General features: G+C 45.8%; 1 protein-coding gene across 12 annotated transcripts in view; it reads left to right on the forward strand.

The window, feature by feature from the left end:
- Nucleotides 1–14,635, forward strand: part of PDE8B (phosphodiesterase 8B) — a 343,965-nt gene that overhangs the window by 88,718 nt on the left and 240,612 nt on the right. For 8 of the 12 annotated variants that reach the window (XM_005557214.4, XM_073993658.1, XM_045393904.2 and 5 more), the window contains exon 1: nt 13,172–13,353. The exons of the other annotated variants lie outside the window; for them this stretch is intronic. In XM_005557214.4, coding sequence (XP_005557271.1) covers nt 13,318–13,353 — 36 coding nt within the window. In that variant the 5' untranslated portion in view covers nt 13,172–13,317. Of the gene's footprint in view, nt 1–13,171; nt 13,354–14,635 lie in introns of those variants that run through there. 12 annotated transcript variants of the gene reach the window in all.

The following is a 14,635-nucleotide window of genomic DNA, read 5'->3' on the forward strand; positions in this document are numbered from 1 at the left end:
AAGCGCCAAGACATTAAACCAGGTCATGGCAGGCTCTAATTCCTGTATTGCATTAACAGTTATTGGTGTATTCATAAGTGTGGCCCTGCTTGTCAACACTCCTCAGCATTCTTTGAAGTCAGATGCCTCTTAATGATAAAGATGCATTGGGTTGTACACCAGACCATGTCTATTTTTGGCTTTGGGGCACAGGGGTGCTTAACACTTTGAGAAAAACCCAATAGAGGAATAGCTAGATTTACAAAAAAAAAGAATCTGTTGGGGAGTGTTTGCGTTACAAAATTATTTACCACAGGGTTTGTTTAAATAGTTCCAAGTTTCGATTGTGTATAGAATATGCATCAACACACCCTGGCCAATGTGCACAGCACTTTCCAGGGCACGTCGATGCTGAGGGCACAGTGGAGTCTTTCCACACCTGCCCCTTCCTGTGCAAGGGGGCACGCGGCTCCTCCCTCCTGCATCCTCCTTTCTCCTCTCCAGGAAGAGAAATGTCCCCTCAGTGTATGCTCAGGAAGTCTGGGGAAGAGACAAGCTGGCTGCTCCTGAGCAGGAAAATTTGAGTGGAAAAATAGAGACTTGGGGAAATCGAGGGGATGAGTAGAATGGATTGTGACATTTGCTAGGAATGTCACCTCAAACCCAGAAAACACCCAGCCCAGGGAGTGAGGCCCACCCTGTGGGACTGTGTGCCCAGGACTCCCGGGGCGTCTTGAGGGAGAAACACAGTCCCCACAGCACAGAGCCCCCACCCATTTACACTAGTTGGCTTCCACCACACAAGGGGGTAACATGAGCCAAATGTTTGATGATGAGGAAGTGAAGTGGAATGTGAGAATCCTCACTGCTGACGTCAAGCTAGCCTTTCATTTTATTTATACCCATGACACTGTGACACAGGATCTAATTTTCCATTGTATTTTTTCCTCTGTTGGGAACCAAGTGAAGACAAGTAATTTTGTGCCTGAGCCTGGAAAACAGTATTTTAAATTTGAAGACAGGGATGATATAAGAGTCTATATCTATCTTCCTCCTGCCCCTCTTCCCTCAAATTACTAAATTAACTGTGGAACAGAGCAAAGGAGTAACACTCCGACAGGGCGTGGCAGCCCGAGAAGTCAGAGCTGGAAGCATCCAGTTACCCGCTCTTCACTTGTGTCAGGCTGTTCCTTCCGGGCACGGGGGCTGGAGGGAGGCCAGGGAGCAGCGAGGCTGCACGGCAGCCCTGGCACAGAGCCCCGGCTGCCGTCTGGGGATGAAACTGGGCTCTGGCACCAGGAGCGTGGTTCCAGCTCCCTGACCCAGAACTGCCTGTGCAGGGGCCGCTCTGCCACTTGTGCCCTGGTGGGACCCGACTCCTCCTGCCCCTCTGAGGCAGGGCAGATTCAGGAACAGAGCTGGATCTGGATGGAATGGCAAGTCAGGGATGTTGGGGTGAAGGCAAGTCATATCCCTTCTGCAGAAGCAGCCTTTAGGGGTGTGCCTGTGATGGGGAAGAGAATGATGTGTGTGTTCAGCAAGTGACAGAGTGGGCTTTACCGCAGCTCCTTCCTTTGCTGGCAGACTAGTGGCCTCAGCTCCATCAACAGCCTCCCTCCATTACTCCCCATGGCTTCAGGTCCAGACACAGCCTTTCTAACGTGGGTCCCTCCTCCCACTCTGAAATGGAAGCTCCACCTGGCCCCTGCAGACCTGCCATGATTTCAGTAGGGCCTCTTTTCACCAGGTTTGCAATCATGTTTTTCAGCCTCTAACTCCAGAGAAATCTTGACTTCCTTGTACTTAGTTCAGAAGACATTTGTCGTTCAGGATTCTGATGCAGAGGTCTGATAAGAGAGGCCTCGGGCCTTCCAAGTTAGTAAAACCGACAGTCTGGAGATTCAAAAAATCCCAGAAACACAAGGACAGCCACACCCTGAGAGTTGGCACAGTGCCAGCTCCTGTCACTTGAAATCTTCCAGGATATTTAGACATGGGTGTCAGTAAGTTTTCACTACATTTACCTTGGTGGTTGTGTTTGGGTTTTTTTTGCTTGCTTTTGTAAACAAAGGGTTTCCCATAGCACCAACACAGTCAGACCTGTGTTTTATTGATAAGATGAGACAGCATAATGGCATAGTTCAGCTTCGAGAGGTGGGGGCTAGGAAGCCCCTCTGTGGAAGTACACATAAAGCCTAGAATGGTGCTTCTCACATTTTAATGTACATCACAATCACCTGGAGGTTTGTTAAAACACAGGTTTCAAGGGCTCACTCCCAGCGTCTGAGGTGGACCCCAAATATTTGTGTTTCCAAGTTCCAGGTGACACTGAGGCTGCTATTTGGAGACCACACTTTGAGAACTACTGGCCTAAAGAGCAAATAGGAAGTAGCCATGGAAAGAGAGTGGGAGAGGAGGTCAGAGTAGGCAGCAGCAGAAGCATGTGCAAATACCCGAGCTGAGAAGGAGTTTGGTGGCCGCAGGGAATGGAAAGGCCTGCGTGTCTGGAAGACAGCGGATTGGCAGCCGTGTGGCTTGAGGTAATCTGAGAGATACACGTGACCCTCATCGCCATCCTGAAAATCACTCCAACGAAGCCACCTCCAGTTGTAGTGTGTCGAAGAAGAATAGTTCCACTGAGCCCCGGAGGTGTGCTACTGCAGCGTGGGCTAATCAAACTGTGCCGACCCTGTGGATAGTGTGAGTGCTGAAAGGGATTAGGTAGGCAAAGGGCTGAGCGCAGAGTAAATGCTCAGTGCACTGTAGTTTTCTCTCCTCCCTGACTTGAAACACGGCTCTATCTCAAGTTCCCTGTTTTAGCTATATGAAGACATGTTCCTGAATTGGTGCTGAGGTGCTATCCTGCACCTGCAAGCAAAAAGGGTTAATGTGGAGGTCACCCCTGAGACCTGAACTGGGGTCCTGTTGAGTAGATGGCTATAGCTAAGAAATCTGGATGCCACTTCCTAAGAGCAGTTTTGGACATGTATGTGTTTTCCTCCATCATACCCAACTGATAAATGTCTCAGGTTTTTAAACCAAAGGAAGCATGGATTAGGTTTTTGGAGCCAGAGTGCACAGTTGGCATTAGATCAATTCCTTTCAGACTGCATTTATTGAGTGCTTACTCTGTGCCAGGTACAATGTTAAGTTTGGGAAGACAAAAGTGAACAAGACTGGGTCCCTTCTCTTAAGGAGCTGATGGTCTCACTGTGAGCTTGACACATAATTAACCACAGAGCAGTGGGATAAAAGCCACAACAAAAATCTACATAGAGGGCAAGAAAAACTCGGGAGAGGGAGCCGTTCTGCCTGGGGATGTCAGAGAAGGTCACAGATAGAAAGCGACATCTGAGCCAAGCCTGGAAAGGAAACTTCTAGAGAATAAGCAGGACTGAGGATAAATGAACACATCTCCTTTAAGAACTTTCTTGTTATTGTTTTAAGCTCTGAACTAAATCATCGTTATGAGTTTCTAGGAGATACATGGCCACATGGTGTTAAATTTGATTTAAAATATTGCATAAGCTGATATATATAGAAACACATATGGAAACAATCTGAAAATATTTCTCCTCAAATATAGTGCCATTTGCTTTTACGAATTTGCTATTTCTAGATAAATATGTGAAATATGGTTTGGTCTTCTGAGACTCAGAAGAAATTATATCACTGTCCCAAGAAAAAATAACTTTGGTTGCTAATTCACTCATTCATTTATTTAGTCAGTCAACAAACATTTAGTTAGGAATTTCAATTTTTGAAGCACTGTAATAGTCCATCAGGGTAAACAAAAAGATGTAAGACGTTGTCTTGACTTCAGGACTCTTCAAAGCTTGGGAGTGAGAAAAATACCTGAACACAAATAATTCTAACACAAATCAGAAGTCTATGATATGGGTGAGTACAAACAAAATGCTCCAAGTATCTAGAGGAAAACAAGCTATTTTCTGATTGAAATAATGGGAGAAAGCTTGGTCATTTATGAAGGAGAATTCATTTGCATAGGCCTTGTAGCGTGGAAAGGGATTGGACTTAACAGAAACAAGCGTTGGGGAGGTATTCCAGGCAGATGGAAGTTTGTGAACAAAACAGGTGGGAAACTTGAGGTCACTTGGAAATGGCACTTTGTCCTATTTAGGGGTATGACTTGGGGAAAGAACTGAAATAGATGGATGTCAGTCTCACAGCATAGTTTGAACTTCATTCCACTGGCTGTGGCTTCTCGGAATTTGAAATGCCAAGCATGTGTCACTTGGTTCCTTGTACACTTGTTTCAGTTGGCACCTCAGGCTTGACCTTAATCCTGGCATAATTCTGTCTGGCCCATAGGAAAATTTTAAAAAATATCAGTCTGTGTATGCTGGGAGTAGTAAAATCACGATGCGGCTCTAAAGCCACAGATTGGAAGTTGACCCTTTTCTTCAGGAATTTATGATTCCACATCTGGAGGTTGCAAGAGATGGGTTTTGTGTCCAAGTCCCTTCAGACAACAGGTGAGGGCTTATTTACACAGGTGTGGGCAGGGTTAAAAAATGGTGCAGTGTCTGTGGACTTGTGAGAGCCAGGAAGCCGTTTCCACTCCCTAGGCAGGTGGTAATGGGGCAGGGGATGAAGACGACATTGGAACTTGGAAAGACTTCTGGGTTGCCATGGAGGGATGCAGCTCCAGCCCCTGCTTGCCATCCTGTGCTCGTGCCTTTCATTGACTGAACCTGACTGACTGGAAGCCAGAGGGCCAGGGACCCACTGATGAATTCCCCACAGGTCAGACTCCTAGGGCACAGGACGAGGGAGGAAGGATGGAGGTGATCTGGAGGGGCAGACAGAGCCTCTCCAGCACAATCCTTTCTAGTTTTAATATTTCTATAATGCCAAAACAACCCGAACTACAGTCAGCCTTCGTTTGACAAGTGTGTCCTAAACACCCAACTTGTTCTCAGCAATTTATTTATTAAAAAAAGAAAGGGAATCGATTGGATGGATAGATGAATGCACGGATGGTGAAGGAGCCTCTGACTGAGAAAATTCACAAGATAATAACTCAACTAGATTGCAAGCTTGGCGAACCCAGGGACCGGACTGGGTTTGTTCATTGTTGACTCCTCACTGGCCAGCACTGAGCCTGAACCTTAGTAGACCCATAATAAACATTTGTCTGAATAACTTGACTGATGAAACATCAAGAGCACCAAACAACATAAAATATGCAATTGGGAGTCTTGGGACAGGAGAAGGCAAAGTTAGGGTAAGGAGCTAACGTTCTTGGACCTAGGAGAAGCAGACAGTGACGGTGTTTGTTATTCTGCTTCTAGTAACTTTTACACCAAAGCTTCTAAGCCCTTCTCAGGAAACAAAGAACATTTGATGTTGATGGAGAGATAAAGGATAGTCTGTCCCTCAATCATAACTAGTCACTTAAAAGAGCAACATTGTAACACATCCCAACCTCAATTAATTCATCCATTTATTTATCCAGTGAAAATTTATCGAGTGCTGATTTTGTGTTTGGAAATTCAGAAATAAGACATAAACAGGCTCAGCCCTCAAGGAGCTTAGTCTGGTCGGAACTAAAGATAAGACATTAGGAAATACCAGTACCAGTGCTGACTGCGGGGAGCACAGGCTGCTGTGGGAGCAACAGGAAACCTGGGACAGGCAGTGGGTGTCGGAGTAGGTAAGTTGAGCATGGAAGGACTTTCCCACTTCTTTACTTGTTTCTGGCTTCCATCCCTCCACCAGCCATTCACCCCTCCACCATCATCACCCAAAAAGTATGTAAGCAAATGGTTTGTAATGCACATTTCTTTGATTTGGATGCATGTTACACCAGAGTGCCATAACTCAGCCAATAAACACATATGTAGGTTAGAGTCTCATCAGCTAATCAGTGAATGCATGTAGAGGTGGTCCCATCAGCCAATCAGTGAACACACGGAGGGTATGCTCCTTCCTCCAGAGTTTTCGGCAGAGAAAGAGAACGAGAGGTCAGGAAAGCAAACGTGGGTGTCTGGGTTGGAAAGAGGAGACAACAGGTACAGGAATAGAGGCTGGAGATCCTGTAGACAAATCTGACTGCAGAATATTTTGGAGGATTAGTACTATTTATCTTCAACTCTTTGCAAACAAATGGAAAGTACGTGAGGAGGTTTATTTGTGCTTGTTTGGTTTTTTTGGCCTTTAGCAACAGTTGGGTACAAGATCTCAGAAAGTTACTGATCTGCATGGTCTATATTAACACTGATTCATCTGACTTATGAAGGTGGTTATTGGCTGATTTTTAAATATTGGCAATTTTGTTACAAAATTGCTTCATTCTCAGAGGTTTTGTTAATTAGGATATTCATGTATTTAACTTGAGTATTATGACTAGTAATGGGGGGAAAAAGCAATTTGGGGAGAAGAAACAGAGGGGAAGATAGAGAATAGCATGTGAGTCAAGATGGAAGGGCAAATATTTCCTAATTTATCTATATTGCCCTCTTTTTTAATGTAAAGCCTACTAGAGTTGTGAAAATTTGCTGAAAATACATTTTAACTGTTAGTTACATTTGGGAAATTGAAGTGCTTTTTAATTTACTCCCTTTCTCCCCCCATCTCATTTTTCAAAGGTAAGAAAAATGCTTCTAGCTCTAGAAAGTGTAGCAGAGTTAAGTGTATATGTGTTTGTGGGGGTAGGGTGGGTGGCGTGCATTTTATTTTCTATGAGAACATTACTTCTGTTAGGGAATAACTCTCCATTTTGCAGTCTTTAAGGCGTTTTGACTTTTGATGAATTTCTTTACTATTAGCACACTCTGTCCTTGGCCTGGAAGAAGTTATGCTGGGACCAACCACTGGCCTGAGAGCTGATTCTCTTACCTTCCGGCCATCTGCTTAAGTCTCCTTTGTCCTACTCTCTGTTTAGCCCTTGAAGGTCAGTAGTCTGTTTTGAAGCTTGGTCTGTAGGTCTCCGTCTCAGAGCTTCCTCTCTTACCTATATATTGATGCTGCATGAATTTTTAATTGTCACCCAAATACTTCCCTTCACTTGTAGACCTGTGTTTCCTCCTACCTATTAGGTATCCTTCCTGGGTGTCAACACACTCACAACTTCTCCCCATCAGTGTTTGTTCCTGCCCACCCTGTCTCTGTTTTTATGGGAGGTAGCGGCATCCCCACTCACAGCCACTGAGTCACCCACTCACATTCATGTATGTGATCCCTTACCAAGTCCTACCGTACCCCTGAATACCTTTCCTATTCTTTCCTTTTTTTTCCATCCGCAAAGCCACTGCTCTCATCAGCTCTTTCTGGATTATTATTGTTATTATCTCTCTCTCCTCCACTGGTCTTCACTATATGCTTCCCTCAACCACCAGGTTTTTATTTATACTGCACACATCTCCATGTCTATTCCTTGTGTCAAATCTTTCAGGAGCTCTCCGTTTTCTAGCTCTTCATATCAGTGAACAAGTCATTGAAACAGCTTCATTCTCACTGAGCAGGTTTTCCTCCTATCGCATGGGCCTCAGCTCCCTGGGCTCTGCTGGTATCTCCTCTGCTGCATGACCTTGAAGAGTTGGCAGGCCCAAAGTATGGTTCTCCACCCTCTTCTCCTTTCTGATGGCACCCCTCCTCCCCGCCACCTTAGGTGACCCCATCCAGCCCCACAGCTCACAGTAGCATCTATATACTAATGATTCCCAAATTTATGGCTCTAGCCCTGACCTGTCTACTGAGCTCAGACACATAGATCCAGCTGCCTCTTTGACATCTTCACTCTAATAGAGATTCTTATTTCACAAGGCCAAGGCAGAACTCTTGATTTCCCACCCATTCTTTTTCTGATCCTGTCCCATGTCTCAGAGAATGGTGCTACTGCCCACCCATTAGCTCAGGTCAAAAACCTAGAGGTTATCTTGTTTTTTCCTTCTCCGTACTCCATTCCCCACATCCAACCCATCACAGGTCCTGTCAACCTTGCATTCAAAATTCATGCATCCTGAACCTGACCCTTTCTATCTATCTCCACTGCCTTCTCCCTAGTAACCCCCATCTCTCATGTGGATGGCTCTGACATCTTCCTGCCCTAGCAGCTTCCACCCTTCATCCCTAGAATTGATTCTCCACACAGGGACCAGAGGAATTTTCAAAAAGCAAATTATGTTGTGTTTCTTCTCTGCTTAAAATTCTCCCAAGGCCTCCTCCCTGGCCTGGACTCTTGTCGCTTCCTTGAACTCACCAAGCTTTTTCCTGCCTTAAGGATTTTGCATTTGCAATTCCCTTCCCTAGAATCCTATTCTCCCCAGATATTTGCATTTCCAGCTCCTTTGGGATAATTCACATGCCAGTTTAAATGTCCCCTCCCAGGGAAGCCTTCTCTGGCTTTCCAAACTAAAGTGGACTCTACCTCAGCTTCTCTCTATTACAGTAAGTTGTCTTATTATCTTCAGATCATGATACAATGATCATTTTCTTTTCTTGCTAATTGTCTCTCTTCCTCCACTAGAATGTAAGCATCATGACAAGTGTGGATTCATCTTACAAATTTATCTTACAGATCTATCCTCAGCACCTAAAATAATTCTTGGCATATAGTAGTTGCTCAAAAATATTTGTTGAGTCAATGAATGAATATATAATTGCATAAATTTGCCTCTGTGATAAAATACCTCACCACTGATTTATATATATGCATGTATATAAATGTGTGTATCTATATATATAGATACACACATACCTATATATGTTAGCTTGTTAGCGTCATCAACATCTTCAATCTTTGAAGAAGAAAAACTGAAAACCTGTTCAAGAGAACCTAAATGGTGCATCCCATTTGTTTTAACCTCATCAGTGAAACCAGAATGGGGTTATCAGTAGATAACTGCTGCTCTTGCAGTCCTGAATGGTTGGGCTTCTATTTGTTTCCTCTTAGAAAACTATTTTCTTCTTTTCCCATATCTTTGCTTGTTGAGTTATACATTGGAAGCAGGTAGATTCCACTGCACATCCAGGGTGACCAGAAACCAACTAGCCACCAGTCACGTGAAAGCCACCTCACTCCCACTCGTATTCCAAACAACTAGACGTGCAGCACCATAGGCAAAGCTGTGAATGGGGTGAAGTTGCTTTTGCTGCCCTTTTCCATCACCCCAGCACTGTCTACCCTTCCCAAGGAAGCAGTGTAGGAAGAAGAGAGTGATCAACAGAGTCTTATGAAGGTTTTAAAGGCACAAAGAGTTACTGCAAAATAGAAACATTTACAGTTTTTAAACTTAAGGATAGAGCAATGCCGAAGCAATTAAAAAAAAAACATTTTAAGGACATTTCAAGCCCTGTCAAATGTGGGTGGAGGAGATATTCATGGGCATGAGCAGGAGGAGGGTGGATTCTTTGGCACATCTCAGTTGGATGATGTCATGTTGGCTACTACCTACTCGCCTGGGTTGGTCCAGAGGGAGAGGACAGGGGCCCACACTGAGCCTGTTTCCCTCCTGGTGGTAGGGGTGCAAAGGGACGGACAGAGAGCAGTGACGCAGTAATGGAAGCGGTGGCTGGTTGATATGGAGAACAAGGGAGAAGAACAGATGGCCATGGTTTGAATTTGGAGAGTTGCTAGTAGCATGAACCACTAGGAATCAGATTTGGTAGGGAGATGATGCTTTATGGTTCAGAAGCTTTCATTGTGTGATATTGATGGAACTCATACTTGGAGTTATCCAGGAGGCCATGGGGATCGTGAGAGCAGAGCTTCAGTGTGCAATTTTAGATACCCCAGCCCCACCCCCAGCTAGACTTGGAATTCTGTGCCTTGGTTTCTTTTCTCTTTTCCTTCTTTTCTTCCTTCCCTTTGCTTCAGTTCCCTTTCCTTCTCTTTCTTCCTCCTGTCCCTTCTTTTTCTTTCTTCTTCCTCTTTCTCTCTCCCTTCTTGTTTCCTCTTTTAAAATCTTCTACCACTCCATAGTCTCTTCAAGGTGCATGGTAGGTGATAAATATCCAGCGGGTTAAGTGTTGGGCTCTGTTTCGCTGTATGATAGCAGGAGTGGAGGAAAAAAAACCATGTTTAAACATGAGGCATCCAAAGACACTTAAAACCTAACAAATACGGTATCTCCCCCTTATTCACAAGGGATATGTTCCAGGACTCCCAGTGGCTGCCTGGAACCACAGATAGTACTGAACCCTGTGTACACTATGTTTTTTTGCTATACGTACATACCTATGATAAAGTTTAATTTGTAAATTAGGCACAGTAAGAGAGTGACAATATAACAAATAACAAAATAAAACAATTATAACAATAGACTGTAATAAAAATTACGTGAATGTGGTCTCTAGCTCTCAAAATATCTTAGCGTACTGTAGGTCTTAGCAACCTCAACATACAATTTTTTTTATTGCCTTATTAAGTCAAGAACTTTTACCTTTTCACTTAAAGGAAGTGCATTACAGCTTCTCTTTGGTATATAGAATGGCCAGCATCACTGCTCTTGCACTTTGGGGCCATTATTAAATAAAATAAGGGTGCCTTGAACACCAGCACTGGAATGCCACAACAGGAAAACTGATAGTCAAGGTGTCTACTCAGTGACTCACAGGGATGTGGTGGAGGTAGGGGATATAGCATGGAGACACTGGACAAAGGGACGATTCCTATTCTGGGCAGGATGGAAGCAGGACACCTCTAGATGTTATCAGAATGGCATGCAATTTACAACTTATCAATGGTTTGTTCTGGAATTTTTCTATTTAATCTTTTTGGACCACTGTTGACTGTGGGTCACTGAACTGCAGAAACTTAAACTGTGGATAAGTGGGGACTACTGTATGTGCAAACCATCAGAACTCAGGCTAGTGGTTTGAAGATACTGTCAATTTTTATGCAATATCTCGGTAAAAAATAGACAAACTCCCAGTTGCCACAGACATGTACTAAGCAGACATCCTCCTAGTACTTCTTAACTGGCTCTTCTGGAAAATCCTCACTCTCTTGGGAGTGAATAGTATGGCTTTCCTTTTTCTTTTATACATAGTGAGAAGAGGAATCAGAGGATTTGGTGCCTTTATCCTTCCTCATCATCTCTTTGTTGTTGTTTTTGTCTTTTTTATTTTCCTTTTAACTTACTTATTTTTCTTTCAGAAAACATTTATTTTTAACCTGGGTCAGTGTACCCTGAGTTTTTCAAACTGTCCTTTAACCTGTTGGGTTGTTTTTGCATCAGACTTTATTAAAGTTTTTCTTTTGCCTTGCTTTACCTTCCACAAATCTCAACCTGCACTTGATGCTTTACTTTCTGATTTCTTTGCTGTTCTGCTTTTCCTTGTCTACCCAGGCCTAAAAATACTATGATGTGAAAGAATGATAGATCATGCCGTTAATTTAAATCACCTTGGCCCTTCTACCTAACCCCCCTTTGCCTCACTTTTCTTTCTGTGGAAGGACAAAGTATATTTGTTTGCTATTGCTACATAACAAAGTACAAATTCAGTGGTTTACAACAACACTTATTTATTATTTCACAGTTTCTGTGGGTCAGAGCCTGGGCATGTCTTTACTAGATCCTCTGTTTTAGGATTACTCTGAAAGCGGCAATCAATATCTCAGCCGGAGCTGCAGTTGCATCTCAAGGCTCAGTTAGGGAAAGGTTCACTTTCAGGCTCTCCTGATTGTTGGCAGAATTTACCTCCTTTCAGTTTGTTGGACCCAGGACCCTTGAACAAAGGCACCCTCAGTTCCCTGCCAGGTGGGCCTCCCCAATATGTCTGCATGCTTTATCAAAGCCAGCAAGAGAAAGCCTCTGCTAGCAAAACTGTATAACCTAATCTATGAAGTGACATTTGGTCCCCTTTGCCATTGTTCCATAGGTGGGCAGCAAGTCAAGTCACAAGTTCTACCCATACTCAAGGGGAGGGGGACAACACAAGGGCATGGACACCAGGTGATGGGGATCATTGGGAGTCATCTTAAAGTTTGTCCACACATGGAGGAATGCTTTTGTGAAAAAATGCTTGGGTTCCTAGAAGAAGGTGGTGAAGGCCATGTTCATACTGAATTCCTGCCTTTTTGTAGGCCTTTATGGCTAATGTTAAAAATAATAATTTTTCCTCTTGTTTTATTTCTAAAAATGACTTGATTTTCTTTTCTGCCATTAGAAATCTCATCTAATGAGACTTTCTCTCTGGATGAGAAAGTCAGCAGGAACAGATTGTTGTTGGTCTTGGTTTTGGCTGGGCTGATTCAGCACTGTGGGCAGCCGACAAGGGAAAGGCCTTGCAAATGCTCTGGAGGCCTCTGTTCGGAATCCCTCCACCCCAGAGGAGCCAGGTATGGGCCAGGCGTGATAATGGCCTCAAGCAAGATGCCAGGACCGTTTAAGGCTGAGGCATTTAATTAGGTACAATGTATTACTTCCTGAAAGTGTATGAAAGCTTCATAGTATCTGCTTGGACATTTAGTGATACCAGCTACCTACACAGATTGGAGGGGAGCTGGGTGGGGGGGCAGCTCTAGAAGCTTAGCTGCACCTTTGGTTTGATCCGTGTTTGACTCATGTTTGTAAATTGTCCCTACAATTAAGGCTGAGGGATAATTTCAGCCCCTAATAGATTTTTTTTCAAGGTTTTTTCTCCTTATGTTGCTCAGGCTGGTCTTGAATTCCTGGCCTGAAGAGATCCTCCCGCCTTGGCCTTTCAAAGTGTGAGGATTAGAGGCCTGAGCCACCGCACCCAGGAGATGTTATTTTCATATTCATTCTTTTACTTGGAGGAAAAACTGTCTTTCTTACATATGATGTGAGATATATATATACACACACACATACACACACACACACACACACACACCAATATCTCTAACTTGAAAGTCTCTTTAAAATTATAGTGTATATGATTGTGAGTTGAGGGATGCAGGCAAATCTGATCTTTCAGCATTTTCTTGGGGGTAAAGGCCCAACGAGAGGAAAGTGGAGACCTGTAGAGGGGGCGTTGGGAACCCGAATCCTGAGTCCCCAGAAAGGCTCCAGGTTTGGCAGCTCCAGCGAGGCTGGACTTCATTTGAGGGGCCGGGAAGGTGTTGCCCGGAGCGGAGTAGCTCAGCGGTCTCAAAGTCTGGGCTCCACACCCCGGGAGGGGCGCTAGGACCCAGGCACCCGCCGGCCTGGGGACGCCTCTGGAAAGTGAAGGCGCGGCGCAGAGGCTCAGGCTAGCGGCCAGAGTCCCACGGAGCAACAAGAGCCTTCACGTGGGCACGAGGCCCGGGGAGTGGGGTGCAGGGTGCACTGGTCGGTGCCCTCTGTGCGGGGCTAAGGCGCCGGGCACCGACACCACCAGGGCGCCCAGCAGCCGCCAGCCTCCGGTATGGACCAGCTGCACTGCCCACCCAGCGCGCGCCAGGTGAGCCCCCCGGCACGGGGGACCGCGCAGCCCTCGGCCGCCCCCTCGCACCTGGGCACCCGGCCACTGGGCACAAGCCCAGAGCTGGCTCCAGGGCCCCCTTTCAGACATCCAGGTGTTAGACTGGCTTTTTTTTTTTTCTTTTCTTTTCGCCCTTAGTCCCTCCGTGTCCTAGTGCCAACTACCTCCTTCCTTTCCAGGCGGGAAGGACCTCGAGCGTCTAGTGTAACTGTCAGGTTTATTATTCCTAATAATAATTGACCACAGACAGCCGCTGTTCGCGTCTACCTGGTGCTTCTCAGCAGGAGCTGGACCTGTTTTCTCTGTCGGGCCAGCTCCGCCGGCTCCTGTTGCGCCTAGTGTTTTCCACGCTTCCCCGGCGTGGACGGTGGGGCCCCTGCTTTCCTCCTCATGCTTCTAGTGGCTGCAAAGCTGCCTCCCCTTCCGAGTAGTGAGTCGCCGGCAGCCCCAGCCTCGGGTGTGTGTACACGTGTGTGTGTGTGTTTGCACGCGCACCTCAGTGCCTAGCTCCAGCGCTCGGGACTCTGCGATGGGGCACCCACCCCTACCCCCACCCCCACGCCCACCCCTACCCCTCCCCTTGCACTAAGTTCTAGGGACAACGCTCGCTGGGTGAATAGACGGAGCATGGACTAAACCACCCGCCTCATCCCCTGTGGGAAGGGATGTTTGGAGGTGGAAAGAAGGAAAGGGAGAGATGGAACGTGTGTACAAAGAAGGATCCCACGCTGCGGGATCGCAGGAAAGGGCGCGGGAGAACAGTCTGTGATAGGGAAGGGCGCTTAGTGCAAGGGGGAAGGTGCGCAGGTGGCGCTGCCACTCGGAACTTGGGGGCGGTTCTGCTGGGCGTTCAGAGTGTCCCCTGAAATGCACCTAGTTACGAGGATCAAAGTAACTGTGCTCCTGCGGACTGTTGGTAGAGTTGAGGCTTGCAGCTGCCTTTGCAAAGGCTTGGCTAGAAGCCTTGAACCGTCCACAGACTCCTCTATACTCTCAAGACTAACTGTGCCCATCCATTCTGCTTCTGGCTCAATCTGACACCAGTTTACCTGTCCCCAGGTTGCCAGCTCCAGAAAAACACTGCTGGCGGGGAGGTGTGAGTTACCAGGACTGTAAGACCCCCGCAGTTGAGCGGTGGTTATTTGCCCAGGTTGCCTTCCCTGAACGGTCGGGAGGTCAGGGTAGCTGGAGGCGTGCTGGCTGATAGTTACAGGTGCTTCTGTCTGAACCTGAAGTTGGACGTGCAGTGCTAACCTAGAAG

Source organism: Macaca fascicularis, chromosome 6 (genome assembly GCF_037993035.2).
Source record: "Macaca fascicularis isolate 582-1 chromosome 6, T2T-MFA8v1.1".
In the NCBI taxonomy this organism is placed as follows: domain Eukaryota; kingdom Metazoa; phylum Chordata; class Mammalia; order Primates; family Cercopithecidae; genus Macaca; species Macaca fascicularis.